Genomic DNA, 26,979 nt, shown 5'->3' on the forward strand with positions numbered 1-26,979 from the left:
CTTAACACTTTGAGTGATACAGCCAATTGTTTAAAGGGAGTTTAAAACAGGAATGTGTCAAACAGAACATAGTGAACCAAATTAAAAATTGAACACCAAATTATTGGAGTTTTACAGTTTTATAAATAAACTCAAAATATCCACGAGATAGAAATTCCCCAGGAACCAGGAGGTGGTAGTGGGCAAAGAGTGACATGAAAAAGAAAGTGTAGCAGAAATATGCCACAATGCATTTTCTTGTGCATCACCATGTTTTATAAGTAGCAAACTAGTTCGTACTAAAAGTTATTTTTTCATGGTCACTGAAGCAGCTACATTTACAAATCAAACTAGTATATATCCTCTGGTAGTTTCCCTAGAGTGATGTTCCATATGATTAACAAATTCAAATCATGTTTATATCAGATGACTGCTTAAAACACAAGGAAACTGTTCATACAACCAGAAAGACCGCTCACCTTTCCACAAGCTCTGCAATGATGACGTCTCTTTGTGAATGTAAACTTCATTTCACATTTCATGCAGTTTGGTGCTTGGGAATCCGGTACCCATACAGGAGCAACATCACCCAAATTTGTAAATGGCTTTTTAAGCTCTCCTGCAAACTGCCCAATTTGCAGGTCATTATTTGGACTTTCAGTTTCCAAAACATAATCCGAGTTGATATCTTTAGAACCACCAGTATAGCACACTCCAGAGTCATCAATATCACCGCTGCAATCCGGAACTGAATTACAACCATTCAAAGCACACAAGCAGGAATCTTCAGGCAGTTCGGCTTTATCAATAAAACCTATATTTTTATTTTTTGTGTTTTGTGCAAGGTTAGTTGAGCCCAAGTCATTCAATAATTGGTTGGACAAAGGTTTTGGGATTTGTAGTTTCAAATTCAAAGGTTGCTTGGGTCTGGCACCTCCAAATGGAATACTAGGGGATTGTGCATTATTTAGAGCTATTTTTTCTGCATCATCCTGTGCGCCAGTCTCTGTGGCAGATGGATTAGGAGTGTTAAAATAGTTGTCTCTCAATTGATCTGTAATATCTGTAGAAATACTTAATCTGGTCAAATCATTCACCACTCCAGATTCCACTGCACTGCCTTCTTGGTGTTGAATGAAATAATTTTCTGATTTGCTCTCCTCTCTTTCTTTCTCTTCAGTTACTGAATCTTCCTTTAAAGTCAAAGATTTAGAAACGCAGGCCACTGTTGATTTAGGAATTGACAGAGTTTCTAATACATCACACGAATAGCAAGATGATGACGCCATTGTTTTCATGTCAGCACACAAGGGGTTCAACCCTTGCAACCAATCGTCACTAGACACAGATTCTGTTGTTGTTTTTGTTAGATCTAAAACAATCTCACCATTATTTCCTTCCAATGCTTTATGATCAACTTGCTTCATGTGTTGGGTTAACTGATCAATTGTTGCATCAATCCCAGTTGATGACATTCTGCTTGAATGGCAAGACAGATCAGTGGTATATCCCTGCATGAACAAAATGTCACTAGTTTTTTGGCAAACAACCATTTCATCATTTAGTTTCATTGTACTGTTACAATTTTCATTAAAATGGTGCCCATCATTTTCATAATTGCCATTATTTGAGGAATTACATTGTACTGTAATCAGATGTGGCTGCTTATTGACACCACAGGGCCCAATCTGTTGAGTGTGCGCTCTCTCAGAGTCCATTTTCGGCACCGTCAAATTATCGATATCACCCAATATCAGTGTATTAGCTAAATCATCTAAATCCTCTCCACCTTTTACAACAAAATTTTCAACCTGCACCGACTCATCTTCAAGTTCAGTAACTGTATCGTGTGTGTCCGTTTTTCGAGAAAATGAATCAATTAATTCGTTTATTTCAGCAGCACCATCCAATTTAGACAATTCACTCTGTTCACAAATAACTGATAAATCCTCAACACTCCAAGACTCTTTTGAAGTTGGTGAAAGATTTTCCAAATCGGCAGGGTTCGTTAAACTATCAGATGACGATTTCTCAGAAAACTCATCTGTACCGGGTGCATTCAATTGTTCAATACTTTTCATTTTAGTAGCCTTCTCGGTTTTGACATTCATGGCAGAAGATAATGGTTCACTTTGCAGATTTGAGTTTTCTACCAAACAACTGTTAGCATTTAACGTATTTTGACTATTTGCATTATTGTCTTCTATAAGATCAGTACACTGTTCTAATTGACTGTCAGAATTCTGAACAATTGTCCCAAATATACTTGAAGAATTCATATCTTCTGAAAGAGCCAATTCCTTTTCACAAGCAGGCTTCACAGACGATTTAAAATTTGGCCAATGATCACAATTGCCTTTGCTAGTCACCAGAGCTTCTTCATCATTAATCCAATGTACATCAAGTCCAAGGTTTTCTGTGGCATCAGTTCCATTAAGAAAGTGATCTGCTCTCCCCAAGACTGAAATCTCCGATTTGGGCGAAGAACAACATTTTAGTTTTGCTTGCACTTCACTGGAAAATGCTCCCACATTCACATTAGACAAGGCTGGATTTAAAGAAAGCAGGTGAGAAGGTGGATCCAAAATCTGACTCCATTTTGCCTCAAATACCGTTGGGGACTCGGTTTCATCTGGAAGTAGAAAAAAAAAACAATTGGACGTTACTACTTAAAGTATGTTTATTTTATTAATTTATTTTTGTAAAATGCATAAAACTCATTCAGTTGAATGCGCTCTCTTGGTTATTGTGGTGAAGGGAACAAGGCAGCTCGGGGGTGTGTAGGAGAGAATTTGAAGTATCCAAACAAGGCAAAGTTCAAAGTACTCGCTGAGTGGAACTTTAACTTGTATTTATTGATTTCACATTCATTTATGTCAAAGACCCTAAAACAAAACAAATTTTTGTAAATCAATGATTTATTTGAAATAACACAGATGCTTTAGCCGATTTCAAATGGAGCATCGACTAGGACTTTTTATTAAAAACGTAATATTTAATAATGAAGATCAATTGTCCCAGAAGAACAATCTTTAAAATATTTATTCACTACTTCAAAAAAAATAACACATACAATGTCCAGTCAAATTTCGTTCTCCATGTCACAGTATAAAAATATTTAAAACAAATTAATGAATATTTTAAAACATTAAGTAAAAATAACTGCCATTTAATCTGCTGCAGCTCTCTTTATATATATATATTTTTTTTTTAAAACAGCAACAGACCTATTCTCTGGTCATACATATAACCATTCAAGAAGTTACAAAACCAGAAGTTACATCCCCAGATTCCACTTCTACCACATTTAGCAAGACACACCCAACCCTAAATTTCTGCATTTGGCATTCCTCTGAATCACTTTCCTTTATTCCTTTTATAATCTAAGTTTAACCCTTGATTGTTAACTCACCAGTGAAAACACTTTTCCTGATAAACGTTATCAAAGCATCTGAATTTTGAGCAACTAATAGATCTCCTTGTAACTTTCCCGGTCAAATGAAAAGTGGCCAATTCTTGATTTTACTGGTTTAATTAGTGATTAGGAGAAACAAAGTGCAAATGCTTGAAATCTGAAATAAAACACAAAATGCTGAAAATACACAGATCAGAATTTATGAAAAGATATTAATGATGAGTGTTAGTTTAAAAATAAAATTTTGGAATAAAATCTGAAAAGCCAGAAATGGAGCACACAGATCAATGATCTAAAAACTATGTGTTAAAATAGTGAAAGACCAATAAGATGGAATGTGTAAATCTAACGGATGAACATTCGCAGGACCCAGACCAGAGGAGTGGTAAAGTAAGTCTTTACTAAAAGCAGAAGTAGATCATACATTCTTCAGCTTGATAAGATCATGGTTGATCTTATCTCTTGTCCATGCTCTCAATAAACTGTAAAATAACTTTCAAAGGGCTGCTGAGAAAAAAAAGGCTGGCCCACATCCTGATGCTATCCACCAGCTTCTGCAGTCACCAGTTCTGCCACTTACTTTAGCATCACCAAAAAATCTTCTACCACTACTTCCACTGCCTCAAACTACAATAAAACTTGCCTCACAATTTGCCTTTATTCCAAAAGTAAGATCCAATGTCTAAACAAATGTATATTTTCCAATCATCACTACCTTTTATGTCGTCAGAGCTATTCAAAGGACCTTGACAAGTATGGACAATTCAACAATATAGAAAGACCCTGCAAACAACAATGGGAACAAAATAAATGAATTACCCACTTTAATTGTACAGTGAAAGATACTGTTGGATAAGACTTAAGAAGAACTCCCCTGCTTCATTTTAATATTATGTTAAACTGTATTATCTGGCAAAAGCTGACTACATCTCATTTACATGATAGAACTCCAATGACGAACATTCCACCATTTTAAAAATATCAATCCCCAACATCTTCCCAAGCAAGAATAGGAAAAGCATTGCCTGTCCCTTTTTATTTATTTGCCTAAATCATAGACAACGGTTTAAAATCCATCAAAAAGTAGCACTCCATCTTTTCATAAATACAAGGACACTTCAACTGTCTGCAGGCATACAGCATCCAATGTGACGGTTGTTGGACGACTAAATAACATCAAAAACCACAGCCATCCAACAGTAATAGTGGTGCCGACAATTCAAATACTGAGGGCAAAGCTGAAGCATCTGCAATGATCTTCAGCTGCCGTGCCAAGTCAATTATCCATCTTGGTTTTCTCTCCAATTATCTGAACGTTGTACTAGGTCAAGGAAAAAGAACCACATAATGAATTGCACCTAGTGTGTGATGAGTGGATGAGAAAATAGGATAATAGAACTAGTGTGAACGGGAGATCGATGATCGACATGGACCCAGTGGACCGAAAGGCCCGTTTCCAACTAAACAAAACTTTTTTTCTCCAGATTTCTATGCAGCATGATCCAAACAAGGACATAGGAGGAAGGAAAATAAAGAGAAAAATATGACAATGACTTCCCTAGATATCATAGCACGACGTAATCAGGTGCAACACAAGAAAACTAGGTAAAATTGAAATCAACACAAAAGATTCACCTGGCTAGACTTACACCAATAATAATAACAACTAGACCAAGTGGTACCGGTTGGGTCCCTGTCACTCTGTGTATGAAACGGGCGCCGACCCGAGCCATGATGCCCGCCCACCTCATTGCGACGTCATCAGTCGAAGCTTAACAGGCAGTTTTGTCTTTTTTTTTTAAACCTTAATCACCAATGTCGTGAAATATAGCATCAAATATTAAGTGAAGCTGATCACTGCTTAAAGGGGGAAAATAGGAGTCAGAACGGCAGGCCTGGTCCCCCAACGCAATATTCTACCATTCATCCATAGCCCCCACGGGAGGCCTGGTCCAAGCTGAGCGTCTCCAATACAACCCGTTCCCTAACGCAATATTCCACCACTCACTCGTTCACCCAATGCAACCCGTTCCAACGCAATATTTCACCACTGACCCGCAGCCCCCAACTGCGCATGGGCAGTTCATTTCCCTTATCCCCCAACACTCCTTCCCCCTCCTCTTCATCCTCCCTCTTTTTAAACATAAAATTCACTAACTTTTCATTTTAAAAAATCCAATTCCCTTGCCCTGCCCCTGCCCGTTACAATGTTTCAAATTACAGGACTCAGTACCCTGTCTTTGTAACATTGCAGCGGGCAGGGCAGGGTAATTGGATTTTTTTAAGTGAAATTACATTTTTTAATTTAAAACGGGTCGGCACCCTGGTTCTGCATATCTGTGAGCGGATGGCAGGCCACATCTATCATGTGTACACATGGATCCCGCCCCGGATGGCAGGCATCATATAACGTGTTCACAGAAGGTGCGCTGCCGTGCGGGCGGCTTTGCGCAGGATGCGGTATGGCCAGAGCTCAGCGGGCCAGATGACTACGTGGAAAAAAATCCGCCTGCGGACCGGATGATTTCAGATTACGGGCCGCATTCCAACCCTTGGTTTAAAATGTGAATAACTTGTAAAATATGCCATCAATCTGAACCACACCACACCACAGGACAATGGTGAGTAAGGTGGTCCAAAAATTGTAGCGCTACCATTTTGGCCTGTTTCAGGATCACATTCCTCACAGACACGCACCATCACAGACACACACACAGAAATTAAAACAAACAAGGTGAGAGTTTTAGTAATATACTAGACCAAGTGCAGACCCGTTGGGACAGCTCCCCCAACGCAGCCGTTCCCTACCCGTAGCCCCCACGGGAGACGTGGTCCTCCAACTCAAGCAGCTCAGGAATCAGCAGTGCGGCTGTTTTTAAATGGCGTCTTTGAGGCTAGATGCGGGCGTCAGCAGCCGTTATGGTCGCTGGCCAGCAGGAGGCGACTAAATGAGTGGAGGGAGGTGGGGGGGGGAGAAAGGATTTGATTAACAATGTGTACATAAACACGACAAAATTTAATGAGTGGATACTTGGAATGAAAAGTGAAATCTCTATCGAAATGGAAAAAATCAGGGCGTTTGTGGGTCGGGTGTTGGCGTAGCAACGAATCAAAGGCTGGCAGCCACAAGACAGACAGACTGTAACAAGTTACTTTCTGGGAGTAAATCATCTCAGATCCACAACAACACTGCAGGGCAGAATTTGTTTGTCAAATCAATCTCAGCTTATTCATCAAGGTTCTTTTTTTCATTCTTTCTGTCCTTTTGACAAATAAAAAACGTATTTATTCCCCATCTGCACATGGCACAATATTTGAATCTTACAAATGGTTTCCCTCTTTCAGGTACATCATTCCAAAACTGTTACAAATACCTCAGACCAGCCTACCACTTCAATATTTACACTTTAAAAAAAAGTTGGGTACAAAAGTTGTCGACTGGACAGAGCAACGGGAGAAGCAGGCAGCGGTGGTCGAGTGGATAAAGCCACAGCTGACAACAAGAAACAGCAGCATTGGAGGGAAGCTCGCTGGTGCATCTTGCAAGTCGGGAGCGGGGTTTACAATGCCACCTGTGGCCGCTTAGGGAATTTCAACTGAGCTCTCGTAATTTTGTCCAGATTATAGGGGGCGGACATAAATTGTTTAGGGAAGAAAAAAGTATTCAACCTGTATAGCATTTGAAAAAAAAACCACGCATGTTACAAAAGTGAGCTGTTAATAATCTTTCCAGAAGAATGCATTCATGACTGAATGCTAACGACTGTGTTGTATGAAATAGGTAAAGTGATCTCATTGTCTCCTGTAACAATGAGATCACTAAATATTTCATTACACCCGTGACGGACTGAGCCTTCAATCTCACACAGCAATGCTGCCTGTAATGAATCTGGGTATACATTGCTATCATGACCCTTTCTAACAACCATGCCACTTGTGCTTTCCTGGGAAAGCATCCCAACACAAATTGAGGTAAGTTTGTGGAAACTTTGCCAACCGCTTGAAATTTAATTCTATATCCTAATTTATAATGAAGCCTGAAGGGGCTGTCCCACTTGGGTGACCTAATCCGCGAGTTAAGAATAGTGTCTTCGACCTTCAAGCTCGAGGGAACTCACTTGGAAAGCCTCGAGCTGGATCGACCGTCCGCGTTGAAACCACAAGCTGGATCGACTGACCGCGCGCGCACACACACACACACACACCGCAAAGGTGGGGGCCAGGGAAAGCGGAGGAGCGAGAAGGGAGGGGGGGGAAGAAGGGAAGAGAAGGGGGGAGAGAAGGGGGGGGGAGAGAGAGGGGGAGAGAGAGGGGGGGGGGGGCGAGGAGAGAGAGAGAGAGAGGGGGAAGGGGGGAGAGGGGGAGAAGGGGGGGGGAGAGGGGGGGGGGGAGGGGAGAAGGGGGAGGGGGAGAAGGGGGAGGGGAGAAGGGGGATGGAAGAAGGGGGATGGAAGAAGGGGGAGGGAGGGAAGAAAGGGGGGGGGAAAGGGGGAGGGAGAAGGGGGAGGGAAGAAGGGGGGAGGAAAAAGAAGGGGGGGGGGGAAAGAAGGGGGGGGGGGGAAAGAAGGGGGGGGGGGGAAAGAGGGGGGGGGGAGGGGCAATCAAAATGCCCGGTCAGGGAAGGAGATTGCCTACGGATGCCCTTGACTGCCTGTAACTAAATAGCGACCCCACTCCACTGCACTAAGAGTTCAAAAGAACCATGCCAACCAAATTTTACTAGCGGAAAATTTTTCAACATGCTGAAACATTTTCCGCAACCTAGCTGAGGCCACGAGTATTCCGGAACTTCCCTCGAGCATGAAGGTGAGTTCCAGCGGCCTCATAGGACCTCGTGTCGACTATGCTGAGAGTTTGAAGGTCGAAGACACTCTTCTAAACTCGCAGATTAGGTCGCCCAAGGGGGACAGCCCCTTTAGCTACCCTGGTAACAATGTTTAGCAAAGCACACATTGCTTTGACATAGTAGGATACAAAAGAAAGCAAGTAGTACAAATAAAAAAGAAGGCTGAAAAGAGAGGTTTCTATAAATGTTGAGAAATGGAATGATATAAAGACAAACTTGTTAAAAGTTTGCCTACAGAAATAAACAAACAATAAAGAAATGAAAAAATTAAAGCAGCTTTAGGAGCCTCTTTTATCCACAGAAAGGATGTTTTAAAAAGGAAGCATTCAACAAGAATGACAGTGGATATAATAAAAGCAAAACAAATGAAACGAAAAGCATAAAGTGGTGTTATAGAACTTCAATAAAATGACCCTGCTGACTTTTACACCTAAGGAAATTAAAGAAGTAATAAATTTCATAGCTTCCTAGATTCAAAAATCTTGCCCTTGTATGCAAGACAACAAACATGAATATTATTTCAGAATATAAGGAGAAACCAATTTATCAGTTCAGGAAATTACCATAATGAATCATCAGTTCAAATCAAAATTCCCCCTCTCCAAAATGATCCTGATTTCCCCCTCTCCAGATCTTAACCAGCTGAATATTTTCAGCACTGAAGTCTTGTGTTTTACTGGGCAGACCACTTGACAAGTCTCAGTTGATCAAGAGATTTAGCTTGGTTGACCAGTCATAGAAATTCCATCTGATGGCTTTCAATATGGGGAAGAGTGAAGTTGTCTGCTCGATATCACAGAATGAAAATCAGTGATGTTTTTCATAATGGGTAGAATCTTGAGCTGTCATGGAGCAAAAACATTGAAGGACAGAAGGTAGACACAAAATGCTGGAGTAACTCAGTGGGTGAGGCAGCATCTCTGGAGAGAAGGAATGGGCGACGTTTTAGGTCGAGACCCTTCTTCAGACATTGAAGGATAGATCCTGATTGCATACATTAGGTGCCAAACTTTAAAGAACAAATAGCTTTTTAAGTACAGCGGTGTATTTCGAAAGAATTATACCCAAGCTTATGATTGAAATTATGAACACGTAGCAAAACACAAATTGAGTAGATCAACAATTTCCTCTGACAGTAACTCAAAACAAAAAAAAACAACCATTAAACCCTGAATCAAACCATTCAGACGTGAACCATGATGCCATTTTTTGCTAGTCTACTAGAAATGAGGATCATTTTGAAAGGCTATAAAATAAAACAATCAATTGAAACAAGACGACCAAAATTGATAATTGGACATTGGCTAGAATGGGAAGTGGCGGCGCTGCCTTGCAGCTGCGGCTCGCCTGCAGTCCGTTTGTCTTTTCTGTTTTTGTTTTCTCGTCCCGTTTTTAGTTTATTTCGGTTTATTTAGTTGTGTATGTGTGGGGGGGGTGGGTATAACATGTTTTTTGACTTCCTTCGGTGGGGGGGTGCGACCTTTCTTGCCGTATCCCCCGTCTCCGTGTCCGTCTGCGCTGAGGCCTATCGCGGAGCTGGTGGCCTCCAACTGTGACCGACCTCAAGGCTGCAGAGGCAGAGCCAGGACTTACCAACGTGAGGCTGGCTGACTTTGAGGCTGTGGTTGCGGTGCGACCCAACTTCCGACCCGACTTTGGAGCCTCGGAGGCTCGGCCGCGGGCCAGTGGACGACATCATCGGGAGCTCGCAGGTCACAGGTGGTGACCTGTTTTCCGGAGCTCCCGCAACATCAGCTGCGTCCGCTGGACTGGAGGGTTGCAGCTTTGACCGCCCCGGGCTGCGGAGTTTGAACCGGCCCGTTTGCGGAGCACGGATTCAGCAGCGGGACTTACTTACCATCACCCGGCGGGGTCACAACATCGGAGGCTTGGATTGCCTCAGCGCAGAGGGAGAGCAAGGAGGGAAGAGACAATGACTTTGGGACTTTAGACTGTGTTGAGTGTTTGTTATTTATTCTATGTTATGACTGCAGGCTAAACCATTTCGTTGCACTGAAAAGTGCAATGACAATAAATTGAATCCAATCCAATAAACTGACAATACAGTTTGCATGAGAACTGAATAAGCAAAGGGCTGAATTATCTGTTCCTGTTTTCCCTATGTGCCAATTATTAATGGCCATCCACATTGTTATTAGGTCAACTATGCAAAAGAGATACCATGAGCAATACTAATTTAGTTCTGTTATTATGGAGTTCCATGCAAATGCTGCCATTCAAAATTGAACTGGGTTTTATAGTGACTGGTGAACTGAATTACTCAAACATTTTATTGTTCATTTTCATCCACACAACAGCTACTATGTCCTAGCCATGTGGCAGGGGTGCAGAGAAGGATCCATCCATTTCAAGTATACTGTAGCCAAAATGGCACACTTTTATCAGTGTCTAGGGTGGAAAGGACAGCGAGTGTATACTGCATACATTAAAAAAAATCTGAAACTTGATGACATGGTTGTGCAATGGGGACAATCATGAATGGAACTGAGCAGATGGATTGTAGGAGAACAAATAAAAGACAGTAACAGATTATAATGAAATAGTGAGGAGAAAACACAAGTGTCTCAGAATTATTTAAAGTGCACAAACTGGGTATCAAAGCGAGGACATCAGAAGGTGTCTCAGATTGCAACAGGATCCAAATAAACTGGGGACCCGACCAGGAAATGGCAGATGCAATTGAAGCACCTCACACTTATCTATTTAAATTCCATCTGCCACTTCTTGACCAGGTCCCACCTTTGTTCCAATCATCTTCCTAACAAAATCCCCCCATGCCTATGGCTACGTCAGAATTTCCCTTGCTTCTCCCCTTTTCCAGCTTTCTTCTCTCCTTCACAACAATCTAAAGGAGGGTCTCGAAAAGAAACGTCACCCAATCACATTCTCCAGAGATACTGCATGACCCACTGAGTTACTCCAGCAATTTGTGACGATGTGATTTAGAAAATATGTAATTAAGCTGAAAAGAATATAGAAAAGATTCACGGGGACATTAGCATAAATGGAGGGCTTTGATTATGAGTGGTTGGATACGTCGTCTTTTTTCCCCTGGAGCTGAGGCGAGAGTTTAGGGGAATCTAAAATTAGATGGTATAGATTTAACACGAGAGGAGAAAGATTTAAAAAGAGAGTCAAAGTTCAATTTTTTCCACAGATGGTGATGAATATATGGAACAAGCTATCAGATAGAGCTGTAATGCCAGATACAATTACAACCATTAAAAGACATTTGGACAGGTAGATGGATACAAAATGGTTTAGAGGGATATGGGCCAAGCACAGGCACAGGTAAACCTAGCTCAGATAAACATCTTGGTGAGCATGGATGAGATGGGCAGCAGGGCAGATTTCTATGCTGTAGAACTCTAACTAACTGGGCCATTTTACAGTCATCAGGCAATGATAAGCAGATACATGGCTAGATGGAGTTGTGTCCAAATTTGTGAAAAGCATCAGAAAAGAAGGCATAACAGTTGAATGTCCAAGAAAATTGCATTGTGATAAATACAAATGATCAAGACGATAAAAGTGGCAAGAACTCGCTCAATACCAGAAAATTTGCAGGATTAAAAACAGTTATATGTTGAGTGCTGAAAGGATGGTACACAATCAGGATAAGATGAGCATCTGCACTGTACAGCAGGACCTAGACTTAAGGCCTTTAAAGCTAATGCAGAGATTTTAATGGAACATCATCATGCAATTGGGAAATACGTGGACCTTGATAAGACTATTACTGAAATATAAAGCCATTTTGGGTTCAGTGTTGTCACAATTGCAAGGAAGATTCCTAGTTTGACCTGCTGAATATGAACAAATACTGAACAAATACTTTGAAAATTTAAATGAGATTCCATAAGAACCTTTAGGATAAATGTAATCATGTTGAATAAATTGGATCAAAAGAGATAAAGGCTATCTTCAGCAGTTAGAAAAACTATATCGGCAAATCTATAAGATTAAGTGAAAATGGATCAATGGAACTTTATTGGTGTGAAGGTACAGTGCAAGTGTATGGTAGTAGTACACTGAGACAGTATACAGTTATCACCAGATTTGGCACCATTTACAAGTCCCAGTTGTTAAAGGTGTCGACCATGAAGGCCTATTGTCTTGGTGGCATTGCAAGGTCAACCTGTCTCAGCGCGGCTGTTGGTGTACTCCACTGTGCCGCTGCAGACCGCGTCTGGTCCACGTGCTCTTGGAGCTACGCCTGGTCCAGCCGAGCCCCAGGCTGCTGCAGGGTCTTCAGCAGTCCACTCCACCATCGAGTCACTGCATCTGCCACGCATCTGCCCACTCACCCAACCTGTCCAAGTCACCCTGTATTCTTATAACATCCTCCTCACAGTTCACACTGCCACCCAGCTTTGTGTCATCTGCAAATTTGCTAATGTTACTTTGAATCCCTTCATCTAAATCATTACCGTATATTGTATATAACTGCGGTCCCAGCACTGAGCCTTGCGGTACCCCACTAGTCACTGCCTGCCATTCTGAAAGGGACCCGTTAATCCCTACTCTTTGTTTCCTGTCTGCCAACCAATTTTCTATCTATGTCAGCACTCTACCCCCAATACCATGTGCCCCAATTTTACCCACTAATCTCCTATGTGGGACCTTATCAAATGCTTTCTGAAAGTCCAGGTACACTACATCCACTGGCTCTCCCTTGTCCATTTTCCTAGTTACATCTCAAAAAATTCCAGAAGATTAGTCAAGCATGATTTCACCATCGTAAATCCATGCTGACTCGGACCAATCCTGTTACTGCTATCCAAATGTGCTGCGATTTCATCTTTTATGATTGATTCCAGCATCTTCCCCAGGCTAACTGTCTATAATTCAGTTTTCTCTCTCCCACCTTTCTTAAAAAGTGGGATAACATTAGCTACCCTCCAATCCACAGGAACTGATCCTGAATCTATAGAACATTGGAAAATGATCACCAATGCGTCCACTATTTCTAGGGCCACTTCCTTAAGTACCCTGGGATGAAGACCATCAGGCCCTGGGGATTAGGGCTGATATGGGCCTTGGGAATTTGGGCAGAATGGCCTGTTTCCACGCTGTATCATTCTATAACCCAGATAAGTTTAAGCACACTGGTTACATTCTGAACGCAGGATGGATACATTGAAACCCTAAAGTAATTAAGGGGAGATTTATTTACAAGAAGTAAATAAATCTAAAAGTACAGAATAAAGATAATATAGCACTAAGAGAAGAAATGAATGTACCTTCATTCTGCTCAAATTCATCCAACACCTTGTCCAGGTTAAATGCCTCAGCTTGGAAATAGTTCTCCATTTGCCAATATTCACAATGTTGTTTGTCCGAACCTGTCAAAAAAAAAGTTTTTTTAAATCATCTTTTCTTCAGTGTTGTTCACTTCTGCCCTATATCAATTAGTGTTCATTATTTGGGAAAGGTTTATCCTACATCTTTGGCCATTCTATTTAAGATAAACATATCGAACCAATGCAAAAATCATTTATGCCATTTTACATTGAATGTGACCGACTCATCCTAATTTAATATATACCAAGCATTATATTGCATATTGTGCAAATGTTAAGTTAATTTAAACCTGGGCTTGACCCGACTAAAACATTTAGAGTAGGAAAGAACTGCAGATGCTGGTTTAAATCGAAGGTAGACACAAAATGTTGAAGTAACTCAGCGGGATAGGCAGCATCTCTGGAGAAGGAATGTGTGATGTTTCGGGACGAGACCCGAAGAAAGATCACAACCTGAAACGTCACCCATTCCATCTCTCTTGAGATGCTGCCTTTCCCACTGAGATACTAAAACATATGGAGGATTGTTTTAGATTGTTTTCCCAAGCTTATACATCAGGTGACAATCCAACAGATTTAAATATTACGCCATGGACCAGAGTCAATGGTAAATCAAAATGCTTACTTATTCAATGTGCATTTTTCTATGATGCAATTACACTGGATGATCTGAAATGGACTACTTTAAAAGGTCATTCCAACAACAAAGTCAAATGCAGTAACTCGGAAGTTCTAAACAGATCAATTTTCCAAAAATAAGTCTACAGTGACTTTGAGCCAGAGTTCTATTCTATAGCACTCAGCTAGGTTTCTGGATCCATTCCAATTTTATAAAACACTGAGCCAATATATACAAAATTATAATTTATATCTGACAATTTAAATGTAATTACATCTCCTTTATGGTACAAAAACAGTAAATTTCAAATCTACCCCAAAAAAACTGCACAGGAACATGCGACAGGAACCTCAACTCAAGCAACTCCCTCTACTCAAACTGGACAATCCAATGCACTCCAAAAAGCAAAACTATCATTGACATAGATCCCTGAAATGGATTCTAAAGTAGCCTATGGACCTTGTCCCACTTAGGCGACTTTTTAGGCGACTACATGAGACTATGCGGGCGGCACATGGTTGCTGGTGTTCGCCGGGGTGTCGCCTGTAAGGTCACGAGTAGTCCCCTCAGTCGCCCAAAGAATCATAGCGTCTTTCTGGTCGCCGAAAATTTTTCAACACGTTGAAACATTTTTGGCGACAGTGGTGACCTTGGGTTTGACGCCAAATGAGCGTAGCTTGACGTAGGTGCCGTCGTAGGTTGTCGCCAGGTTAATGTAGGCAGTCGCCAGGATGTCGTAGGGTGTCGACAGGATGCCGTCGATTGTCGACAAGATGCCGTAGGTTGTCGCCAGGTGACATAGGTTGTCGCCGGTGCTGACTTCGGTGAATTTCAATGTCGTATTCGCCAGCAGTCGCCTAAAAAAAAAAATTGCCTTAATGGGTCAGGCCCATTAAGGTTCAAATAAGCGACTGAAATAGAACTAAGCAATTGTCTCCAATAGCTCTTCCTAAATCAGAATCTCATGTTTCCAATACACAAGTTTATCGTCACCGCCAGCCATTAAATATAATTTTTTTTTTAATTGCCCAAACCATTAAACCATGCACCAGAATGGAATCCACCAAAAGGAAGTCTATTAATGCCATGGCTGAAAACAGCAGGATACTGGAAATCTGAAAACAAAACTGAAAATGTTGTAAACATTCAGACGGTCAAGCAGCATCTATAGAGAGTTAAATTCGGAGATCAAGGGTCATTCAGCTGAACTGAAAAATTGGGAAAATAAGTAGGAAAGGGGGCAGAGAAAATAAACAAAGGGACATTTAAAAAATGAAATGCAGAGCAGAGCTGCTTCAGAGAAGTGAAACCCAAAAGTGAATGTCTAAAGTGATCAGCAGATCACACAGCATCTGTGGTGAAAGAAAAACTGCATCACTCCCTCACTGCAACCCAAAACTGAAGGCTCTTCAACCTGAAAAGTTAACTTGATTTATCTTTGCTGCTGAGCAATTCCAGCAAGCACTTTGTTTTATTTTCAGTACATTTGTCTACCATTGTAGCAGTTCCACTGGATCAAAAGGAATACTGGAAATAAGAATACAAAATATATTTGCGATCATTTGTTCAAAACACATCATTATGAAATGGAACACCAGGCAATATGTTCTAGCATACCAGGAGTAACTATCAGAAAACATCCTCCTCTGGACATTACCAGATTACCAAAACACCCAACATTGTTGACCCAGTGCCAACGCCTAGTTTCCTACCACCTGCGCATATCTGTCATTCAGTCTACTTTAGATAGTCAAGATAACAGCATGGTTTCTGCACAGTAGAAGCCCAAATCCCAATGTGCCCAGTTAAGCAGTAGGAAAATTCAGCAACAGCCAAAGTCCCAAACATCGTGACTTAAAAGATTAAGTCAGTACTGAACAGAACTGCCAACAAGTTCCATAAAGTCCTGCTTTGCGTTTATACTTATTATTCATAGCTTGGCATAACATTCCCCATTACAAAGATCATAGCATAATATGAGTTCTTTACACTTCACATAATTAGTCCAAAAAATCCTATGCATGTGAACCCACTATTTTAAAATACAATATATTGCAATGTGTAATTTGCACTGAAGACAATATGTTGCCAAGCCATCTCAACAAAAGCCTAAATACTAATCTAAGCGCTAAATTCAGCTCCACATTATTTTAAATGTTCTAACACCTCAGCATCAATAAAGAAAAATCTTTTGTTAATTCATTGCTGACAAAAGATTTATTGCCTATGCTTAATTTCCTTCTTAAACATCTAGAACTTCACAGCAAAAATATTTGTATGGTCTATTTTGTTCAGTTTATCAATATTTTAATTGAACATCACTGATGGCAACTATGGTGGAAAGAGTACCTGCACCAACATTTCCGGAAGAACAGTGCTCCAAATTTCAACCACCCTTACTAAAATTCCCTCCATGTATGCTACCCTATACTTTAAACCTCTGTCCGCTCCTTCAAAGGTAATGTTTTCTCATTATCTAGGAGGTGGCCGACTCTGATGTCCAGGCCGCTGACGATGTCCCCCAGCCCCGACGTCGGACTTACATCCCCCCTGGCGAGCAGGCCTGAACATTGGGCCACCCGTAGCGGCGACTGTGGAGGGCTCGGGGAGGCCCCTACCACGGGACAACATTAGGGAACATTAGAGGAAAAGACTGACTTTGGTGCCTTAACTCACAGTGGGAAACTTTGATTCTGCTGTGTGAGAATGTTTTTTATGTTGAACTCTATCTTGTGTTGTGTTCTTTATTTTTATTGTATGGCTGTATGGTAATCACATTTCATTGTACTATCTGGCACATGTGACAAATAAATGTATCTTGTATGCTGCCTGTCCCGCTGAGTTACTCCAGCATTCTGTGTCCATCTTCGCTGGCGAGGAACCGTGCCTGCCCTTTGCAAGTTTTTTCGCGCTTGAACACAGATAGCAGCGGATTATTAGGGGAAGAAACTCGCGTTCATGCCGCACGACATGTTTGATCTCAAGTAGCTTGTGCTGAGCGGTAACCAGCTGTGGAGCTTCAACTGGAGCAGGCTTTACCTGCTAGGCTGATTGGAGCTGCTGGACCTCGTTAGCAACCTGTTGACTATGGTGCCTCACATGCTGTCCAACTGCACCCAGATCCTGCGTGTCTTCAACCTCACCCGCAACCAGATCTGCGAGCTGACCAAGGACTTCCTGCGGGACGTAACCTCCCTGCAATACCTGGATCTCAGCTACAACAACCCGAAGACCATCCAAGCCTCTAGTTTCCCGGACAGCGTCATCAAACACCTTCAGGAGCTGCGACTAAGCGGCAACCACTTTCTCTGCACCTGCGACACCAGGTGGTTCGTGTGGTGGATCAATCAGACCATGGTCTACATTCCTCGCCTGGTCACCGATGTCACCTGCACCTCTCCCAAAGCCCACCGCGTCATCATGGTAGACCCGCACTCCTGCGAGTTGGACTACCTGGGCATTGGCCTATACACTTTCACCGCCTTGATCACCCTCTTGCTCCTCTATTTGATACTTAAAACAGGCCTTCATTCACGGTGGTACAGCGGTAGAGTTGCTGCCTCACAGCGAATGCAGCGTCGGAGACCCGGGTTCGATCCCGACTACGGGTGCCGTCTGTACTGAGTTTGTAAGTTCTCCCCGTGACTTGCGTGGGTTTTCTCCAAGATTCCCCCCACACTCCAAAGACGTGCAGGTTTGTAGGTTAATTGGCTTGGTGAATGTAAAAATGTCCATAGTGGGTGCAGGATGGTGTTAGTGTGCGGGGATTCTCTGGAAATTCTTGGTCGGTTCATTATTTAACACATATACATTACACAGATCACGGAGTGTGAAATAAAGCTGGCAAGCCGAGGTCATGCAAGAAATGGAGGAAAACGGGAGACGATTTTATTCAGCAACTCCGTTCTGGCAGAACATCTATCCTGTGTTAAGAAACATAACTTTCAGGGGATTTAAATCTCGAGTTCAACTTCTACCTTAGTTTTCTCCCTGCAGTCCGTTTCATAAACACCTTTACGTTTTGCGCTTTTTTTGACTGCCAAGTACTTAAAATGCCATTTATTGCATTGTAGCAATGATGGGCAACAATTTAAAAAAAGGTTTAAACCTGTTTTTTTGTTTGCAAACGCACAGCAGTTAATTACATGACAAGAGAAGCATGCAGCTACATAAGAGACTCAGAGAAGTTGATCATCAGGGCAGTTCTGTACATGGTTATGGGAGGCTTTTTATAGTTAAAATAAAACATCATGACATCATTTTTATCCATGTGATGATTTTTCCACACATCGGTAGTCGTTGTTGGCTCAAGAGTAACTCGGGAGAGGAACTTGGTACATCGCAGAAATGAGAAGTAAACGGCAAACTTAGACATACACGTGGGAACTCGTTTAAGCTCGTGAACATAAACTTGGAATCTCGTAGACAACCACGAGTTTGATTTTTTCTTTTTGGGATCACTCGGGCCATTACATTTATACACAGGCACCCCCTGAATTGCGTAATAGGCAACTTTCTGCTGAGTCGCCAACATCTTCCACAAGGTGCACCAACATTTTACTTCACCAGTTGTCGCATCTTCCAGTTGATATGGGTGTTACTGCAGCTCACGTTATAGCCCCTTGCGACAGTACTTTCTTTAGGCCGCCGCCACCAACACGACGTGCTCCTCCACCTGCTTGTTTCTGCCTAGAACCTGCATGTCAGCTAAGAATTCTCTCCCTTGGTTCACCTTTCCCATCCCCTCATCCTCCATTGGTTCCTTCCTTTATTTCCAGGGGGGGGGGGCGGGGGGAAGAAAGAGAGCGAGAGCGAGAGAGAGAGATTGACAAGATGAAGCTCAGACGCATCCTGTGGTAATGTGTATCAACTGTATCTCTGACCATGACTAACATCTTTGAAATATGACTAAGTGACAAACACACAGTATAAAACATCACGCAACACTTTGTTCATTGAAGTGGTGGCATGGGGGAAGTCAAGTGTCTGTGTTGCTTCCTTGACTGGTGCATCCCCGTCACTACCCGGCCGATGATCAGTAAAGCTTGAGTTGGTGTAACTAATGTTTTTGTGAGTTGTCTGTTTATTAAGAAGTGAACCTTAACATTGGCGCATAGTCAGTAGGACCTCGCTGGGACCGTCAACAGATGAATGTGCAAGAGTGACCGGATCGGACAGCGAGAAAACCTCTAATGAAACTCCCGGTAACATCTGTTGTCCTTCGTCAGAGTTTAATCTGGTTCCCCGCCCAGGTCCTTAATACAGACAATGGTAAGACCAATTGTATATGTACTTTGCTACCAAGAGAGTAGTCGGCAATTGGATAGAGCAAACTAAAATGGCTTGTCGTAAATTAATCCATTTTTGCTACTAGGAAAGTAGTTGGTAAGGTGTTTTACTACTGGGAAAGTAGTAGCTGGGCTGAGAGAAATTCTCGGCTAGATTGAGAAGTTGCCATGGGCCCCGCAGCCAGCCCGCCCGCTCGCTCGCCTGCCCGACTCCCCTCCCTCCCCTCTCCCGCCCGCCCCCCCCCCCCACTCCCCCACCACTCAATCCCCCCACTCCGTCCCCTCCCCCCCCCCCCTCCCTCCCCCCCCCTTCCCCTCCCCCCCCCCCTCTCCTCCCCCCCCCCTCCCCCCCCCCCCCCCCCCCCCCCCCCCCCCCCCTCCCCTGTCTCCCCCCCTCTCTCTCACCCCACTCTAGAATAGCCTGCTCTCTCGTTGGTTCCTCTACATGTTGGTTTAGAAAACTATCCCGCATACATTCCAAGAAATCCTCTTCCTCAGCACCCTTGCCAATTTGATTCACCCAATCTACATGTAGATTGAAGTCACCCATTATAACTGTTTTACCTTTGTTGCACGCATTTCTAATTTCCTGTTTGATGCCATCCCCAACTCCACTACTACTGTTAGGTGGCCTGTACACAACTCCCACTAGCATTTTCTGCCCCTTAGTGTTTCACAGCTCTACCCATGTCGATTCCACATCCTCAAAACAAACGTACTTCCTTTCTATTGCGTTAATCTGCTCTCTAACCAGCAACGCTACCCCACCTCCTTTCCCTTTCTGTCTATCCCTCCTGAATATTGAATATCCCTGGATGTTCAGCTCCCAGCCTTGGTCATCCTGGAGCCATGTCTCCGTGATCCCAACTATATCATAGTCATTAATAGCTATCTGCACATTCAACTCATCTACCTTATTACGAATGCTCCTTGCATTGAGACACAAAGCCTTCAGGCTTGTTTTTACGACACTCTTACCCCTTATACTATTATGCTGAAAAGTGGCCCTTTTTGATTTTTGCCCTGGATTTGCCGGCCTGCCACTTTTACTTTTCACCTTGCTACCTATTGCTTCTACCCTCAATTCACACCCCTCTGTCTCTATGGTCACACATTTAAGAAACCCTTTCCCTTTAACTCCATCCTCCACTATCCCATTCGACACCCCACCCCCCTTATTCAGTTTAAAACCAACCGTGTAGCAGTGGCAAACCTGCCTGCCAGAATACTGGTCCCACATCTGTCAAGATGCAATCCGTCCCTTTTGTACAGTTCCCCCTTACCCCAAAACAGATCCCAGTGATCTAAGAATCTAAATCCCTGCCCCGTGCACCAGTTCCTCAGCCACACGTTCAGGTCCCGTATCTCCCTGTTCCTGCTCTCGCCAGCACGAGGAACTGGAAGCAAACCGGAGATAACAACCCTGGAGGTCCTGCTTTTCAGCATTTTTCCGAGCTCTCTAAAGTCACGCTGCAGAATATTCATCCCCTTCTTTCCGACATCGTTTGTGCCGACATGCACTACCACTTCCGGATGTTCACCTTCGCCTTTGAGGATTTTCTGCACTCTGTCCGTGACATCCTGGATCCTGGCACCTGGAAGGCAGCACACCATCCTCGCATCCCGTCTGTTGCCGCAGAAACCCCTGTCCGTACCTCTCACAATGGAGTCTCCCACTACAATGGCGTTGCCTGCCTTAGGCCTTTTTGGTTTTGGCTCAATAGCCCTATTCGCATCGCAAGCCAGTCCGCTGCTCAGTGTAAACACGTCTTCTGTGCCGACAGCTTCTAAGTGGGTGAACCTGTTCACAAGAGGTACAACACCCGGGGACTTTGGCATTCCATGCTACCCTCCCTTTCTCACTGTCTCCCACCTTCTCTCTTCCAGCACCTTAGGTGTAACAATCTTACTGTAGGACTTGTCGAGGAACGACTCCGGAGGTCATCCACTTGCTTCTCCAGTTCCCCAACACGGTCCTTCAGGAGCTCTACCTGGATGCACTTCTCGCATTAGTAGCAGCCAGAGGTACCAGCGGTGTCCCTGACCTCCCACATACTGCAAGCATCGCACTGAATCAGCTTGCCTGACATCTCCTTCTTTCGTCTCCACCTCTCAAGCGTATTGCGTGGTCTCCTCTCCTCAGCCTCCTCGCCTAAGACTCTCGAGCCAAAGACTGAGGGTTTACGGTAAACCCGACCATAGTGGAGGGAGTGATTGATGATGATAGCAGATATATCAATATTATGTTAATATTCAAAAGGGCACAAAGTGCTGGAGTAATTCAGTGGGTCACAATCTCTAGAGAACATGGATTAGGTATGTTGTAAAACGTACCTGAAGCGTCGCTGAAAATCTGTCCTAACCCGTGTGCGCAATTTTGGCGCCGTTTAGAGGGGGGCTGGTTTAAAACGCGATTTTCCCTAGGCTGTTCAAATTGAGGATGTTCAGCCTAGTTAATTATTAACGAAAAATCGCTGGAAGATTCCGTCCCTTGAGCTATTTTTAGTTTTAAGGGGTTTATTTACTTGTTATAGTAGGTTAAAAATTAACCTCTAAACCCGCGACCGCTGACAACGGGCCAGATCTCATACAGGGGAGAACGGAAGGTAGGTTGTTTATTTTTACGTTAAAAAGGGCTTCTTAAGATCCCTTTATACAAAATTTAATATTGCGAGTATCTAATTTGGGGCCCATTATATCCCGCAGTATTTTTCTGGGCATTTGGGGGCACAAATCTACCGCAATGTGAACGTTCTAAACCAGCGCGTTCCGCAGGATTCCCCACTCGAAAGCTGATTTAAATGCCATTAAATGCAATTGAACACTAAATTCCTTCCATTTGGCCTATAAATTAATGTCAATGAGATTTAAAAATCATGTTTTATTGTGAATTCTTTGTGAATATTATTTGGACACTATTTCAAAATGTTATTTGGACGCTATTTCAAAATGTTAATCTTTTCTTAAGAAATGGATAGATGTTTAAATCTAGTAATTGAAGTATGGAATTAGCTACAATTGGGTAACTAACTATATGCTTTAATTTCAGGTCATCCAAGTAAGATTATTTTATATTTGTTTCAGAATGCTTCAATCTATGATAGCTGAAAATTTCATTCAGTTCACTTAATTTTTAAGAAAGTTATGGGCTTTTGACTGTCCACGATAACAGCTTTTTTGTTATGTCCATAGAAAATCAATAGGGAACAAGATGCTAATTTCCGAGTATGAAAATGGCCATAACATTTTTAATACTTGAGATATGAAAGTGAATTAGGTGTCAAATTAAACTTCTTTTTATGCTTTATCTGATGGGATAAATTACAGACTTGATTTTTTTAATCTCAAAATGTTGTAACATTGCTACATGGATAGGTGACATTGGGACCCTTCCTCAGACAGATTCAATGGGATGAGTTACTCCAGCACTGTCATTTCACTTCAAAACTAGGCTCGGTACCGTACCATGGGGCTCTCTCCCTTCTCACCCGTGGTCACTTCTAAGGTGGAGTATGTCGGCTACTGTGAGGGAGAAGGAGGTGGCGATGGGAAAAAAAGAGGCCAACTGGACAGAGAAGCAGGTGGCAGTGGTTGAGCAGGGAGTGGATAAAGCCACGGCTAGACAACAAGAAACTGCAGCAGATGAGAGGGGTTCGCTGGTGCACCTTGCAAGTCGGGAGTGGGGTCGGATGCCAGGGTCTAAACGTCCGGGGAGACTTTGTGAGCCGGGGATAGATCGGCATTCAATTCACATTTAACATTTGATTTTTTAGGCTTCTGGCACTCCATGGTGCTTTAGAGACACGGGAGGAGTGTCATTAGCGGGCCAGGGGTGAATGGCCGTTTCATTATCACGTGACTGTTGGCCTGGAAAAATAGATAATCCAGAAAGGCTCTGAAAGCGAGCCAGAAAAATTAGTGTTCAACCTGTAAAACCAGAACACCGTGAAAAATAACAGGAATGAGCACGACGTTTTATGAAACGAAAATAGTGCGTGGTTAATCTATTGGGTCTCTGAGAAATTGGTCAATGAAATAGGGGAAATTAGTGAATTAGATTTTCAGAAGGTATTGGATAATAAGGTTCATTGATGAGATAAGAGCACAAAGAATTGTGGTAATAGGTCTAATATACTGATATGGATTGGGAATTGGATAAATCAGACAAAACAGCAGAAAGTGAAATTACATTTGTGTGCAGTCTGGTTGTCACACAATAAGAAGGATATGGAGGCTTTGAAGAGGGTTCACAAAAGTTATATTCACTGGAACATCAAGAGGCCGAGGGGGAAACCTGATAGAAGCACAATATCCAAAATTATGTGGCATATATGGAGTATATAGTCAGTCTTTATCACACAGTAGAAAGGTCAAATATTGGAGGGCATACTTTTAAGGTAAAAGGAGCATAGTTTAAAGGAGATTTGCAAGGCAAGAATTTCACATGATGATATGTACCTGGAATGCACTGCTAGGGGAAATAGTAGCAGATTGTTGCAGTGTTTCAGAGGCATTTATACAGACACGTGAATAGGCAGGAATAGGAGAGATGCAGACCATGTGCAGGGGCAGATGGATTTAATCAGATTGGCATTATGGTCAGTGGAGACATGGTAGGCCAAAAGCCAATGTGCAGATGCTACATGAAATAATGAAGGCAAACGCTACACTGACCTTTATGCGAGTTTTCAATGCAAGAGCAAGGAAGTTGCATTGCAATTGTATAGATATTTAGGTGACTCACATTCTTCCGCATAGTTTTGGTGTCATTAGTGAAGCTGCCACAGACAGAGAGCAGCAAACATTGAGTAAATTAATTCCAGGGAAGGTGAATTGGCCAAATGAGTAACGACTTGTTCAACTGAGACCGAATTCCCTTTGATATAAGAAGAGCATCTCTTTGACACCCCAAAAAAGGATATAGGGCATAACAGTATAGATGTAGGCAAGATGTTTTCTCTGGCTGAGGTTTAAAGGACGAGTGCGCAAAGTTTCAGAATCAGAGATAGGCTGTTTAGTTTTTAAGTTCATAAGTGCAGAATTAGGCCATTCAGCCCATCGAGTCTACATCAATCAATGATGGTTGATCTGTCCACCCCTCTCAACCCCATTCTCTTGCCTTCTCCCCATAACTTTTGAGGCCCTTACTAATCAAGAACTTTTCAATCTCCGTTTTAAAAACATCCAATGACTTGACCTTCCCAGTGCTCTGTGGCAATGAGTTCCAGAGATTCACCACTCTCTGGCTAAAGAATTTCCTGCTCAACTGCTTTCCAAATGTACATCCTTTTATTCTGAGGCTGTGACCTCTGGTGCAATCATCCTCTCCCACTAGTGGACATTCTCTCCAAATCCACTCCATCCAAGCCTTTCACTATTCGGTAGGTTTCAATGTGGTCCCCCCCACTCATCCTAAATTCCTGCGAGTACAAGCCAATCATCAACGGGATCATTCTCGTAAGTCTCCTTGAAAACACAGATAAATCGCTGTCAGAATAACAAATAAGTCTTTAGAGATACAGTGCAGAAACAGATCTTTCGCATCACCGACAAGTGATCACCCTGTACACTAGCACGATCTTACACAGAAGGGACAATTTACAACTTTTACAGAAGCCAATCAAGATATAAACATGTACATCTTTAGATTGTGGGGGGAAACCGGAACACCCAGGGAAAATCCATGCGGTCACTGGGAGAACGTACAAATTCCATACAGACAGCATCCATTGTCAGGATCGAACCCGGGTCTTTGGCACTGTAAGGCAACAACTCAACCGCTGCGCCACTGTACCGCCCTAAGTCAAGAGTTATGGGGTAAAGTCCCTGAAAGTGGTACTGAGATAGAAGATCTCAGAGAGTGGTAGCTGTGTGGAATGAGCTTCCAGTGAAGGTGGTGGAGGCAGGTTCGTTTTTATCATTTAAAAATAAATTGGATAGTTATATGGATGGGAAGGGAATGGAGGGTTATGGTCTGAGCGCAGGTATATGGGGCTAGGGGAGATTATGTGTTCGGCACGGACTAGAAGGGTCGAGATGGCCTGTTTCCGTGCTGTAATTGTTATATGGTTATATGTTATATGGCTATTTACATCCATTTCAAGAGCTCTAGATGATTTATTTTAAAGTTATGAACATGAGTGCTTTCTGCACCTGTATGCACCTTGTTTAATGCCTTCAATGCCTAAGTCTTGTAGGGCCACATGGCCTACTATTTCTAACGTCATTGTGTTCTTGTGACAAGAAAATAGGAGCAATTATTTGCCAAAAACTAGAGGACAGAGGTTTATGGTGAGGGGCAAAATTTAATACAAAACTGAATGGCAACTTATTCCGTATACCAACAATGATCTGTGTGGAAAGAGCTGCCAGAGGAGGTGGTTGATGCAGGTACTAGAACAACACTTTAAAAGACACGGACCAATACACAGATAAGGAAGCCCATAGAGTGATATGGGCTAACTTGGACGAGCTTAGATGGGGTATCTTGGTTGTCATGGACGAGATGGGCCAAAAGGCCTTTCCTTGCTGCAAGCCTAGAAGCTTCTGTATGTGTTTGAAAGGCAAATACAAATAATAAAGGGAATAATGTGTGACTTTTTACAAGAAAAAGAGAGAATCAATACCATTATGCTTATTTTCTATTGTTCTTATCGTCAAGTCCAGTCATTTTTATTTCTATAGCACATTTAAAAACAACTCTCATTGACCAAAGTGCTTTACATCAGTGCAGGTACTAATGTGCTACAAACAGTGGTACATAGATCTAACAATATATACATAAATATATACATACAGAGGACCTCAAGAAACATTTTTGAGTAGAAATAAGTTTTAAGCCTAGATTTAAGAGTTGAAAGAGGGATGCTGTTCCATAGTCTAAGTGCTGCAACCGCAAAAGCGCAGTCGCCCCTGAGCTTATGCCTGGACCGCGGGATGGTCAGTAACCCCAAGTCGGTCGACCTGAGGAACCTGGAGGTAGTATGGTGGGTTAGCAGATTTTTGATGTGGGTGGGGGCAAGCCCGTTAAGAGCTTTGTATACATCAAGGAGGAGCTTGAAATTGATTCTGAACCGCACTGGGAGCCAGTGGAGAGAGGCCAGAATCAGGGTGATGTGGTCCCTTTTTCGGGTGCCCGTCAGAAGTCTCGCTGAGGCGTTTTGGACCAATTGCAGGTGTGACAGGGATAATTGGCTGATGCCAGTGTAAAGGGAGTTGCAGTAATCAAGGTGGGAGGAGATAAATGAGTGAATGATTCTTTTCAAGGTCATCAAATTGGTTTTATTTTAGCTATTGTGAGAAGCTGGAGGAAGCTAGCTTTTACCACGGTATTGACTTGTTTGTCAAACTTCAACGGGCAGTCAAATATCACACTAAGGTTTTTGATGTGAGGTTTGAGTAAGGGGGTAAGGCTTCCAAGGCTGCCTCCTATTGTTTTGATGGGAGTCTGAGGGGCCGAGTAGGATGACCTCAAACTTGCTCTCGTTTAGTTGGAGGAAGTTCTGGGC

At 42.6% G+C, this 26,979-nt stretch overlaps 1 protein-coding gene across 1 annotated transcript in view; it reads right to left on the reverse strand.

The window, feature by feature from the left end:
* Window positions 1–26,979, reverse strand: part of LOC129700930 (zinc finger FYVE domain-containing protein 9-like) — a 113,224-nt gene that overhangs the window by 70,139 nt on the left and 16,106 nt on the right. The window contains exons 2-3 of the mRNA XM_055641755.1: window positions 13,505–13,606; window positions 459–2,611 (exon numbers count right to left, since the gene is read on the reverse strand). Coding sequence (XP_055497730.1) covers window positions 459–2,611; window positions 13,505–13,574 — 2,223 coding nt within the window. The 5' untranslated portion in view covers window positions 13,575–13,606. The remainder of the gene's footprint in view (window positions 1–458; window positions 2,612–13,504; window positions 13,607–26,979) is intronic.

The sequence above is a fragment of the Leucoraja erinacea genome, chromosome 10, assembly GCF_028641065.1.
Source record: "Leucoraja erinacea ecotype New England chromosome 10, Leri_hhj_1, whole genome shotgun sequence".
In the NCBI taxonomy this organism is placed as follows: Eukaryota; Metazoa; Chordata; class Chondrichthyes; order Rajiformes; family Rajidae; genus Leucoraja; species Leucoraja erinaceus.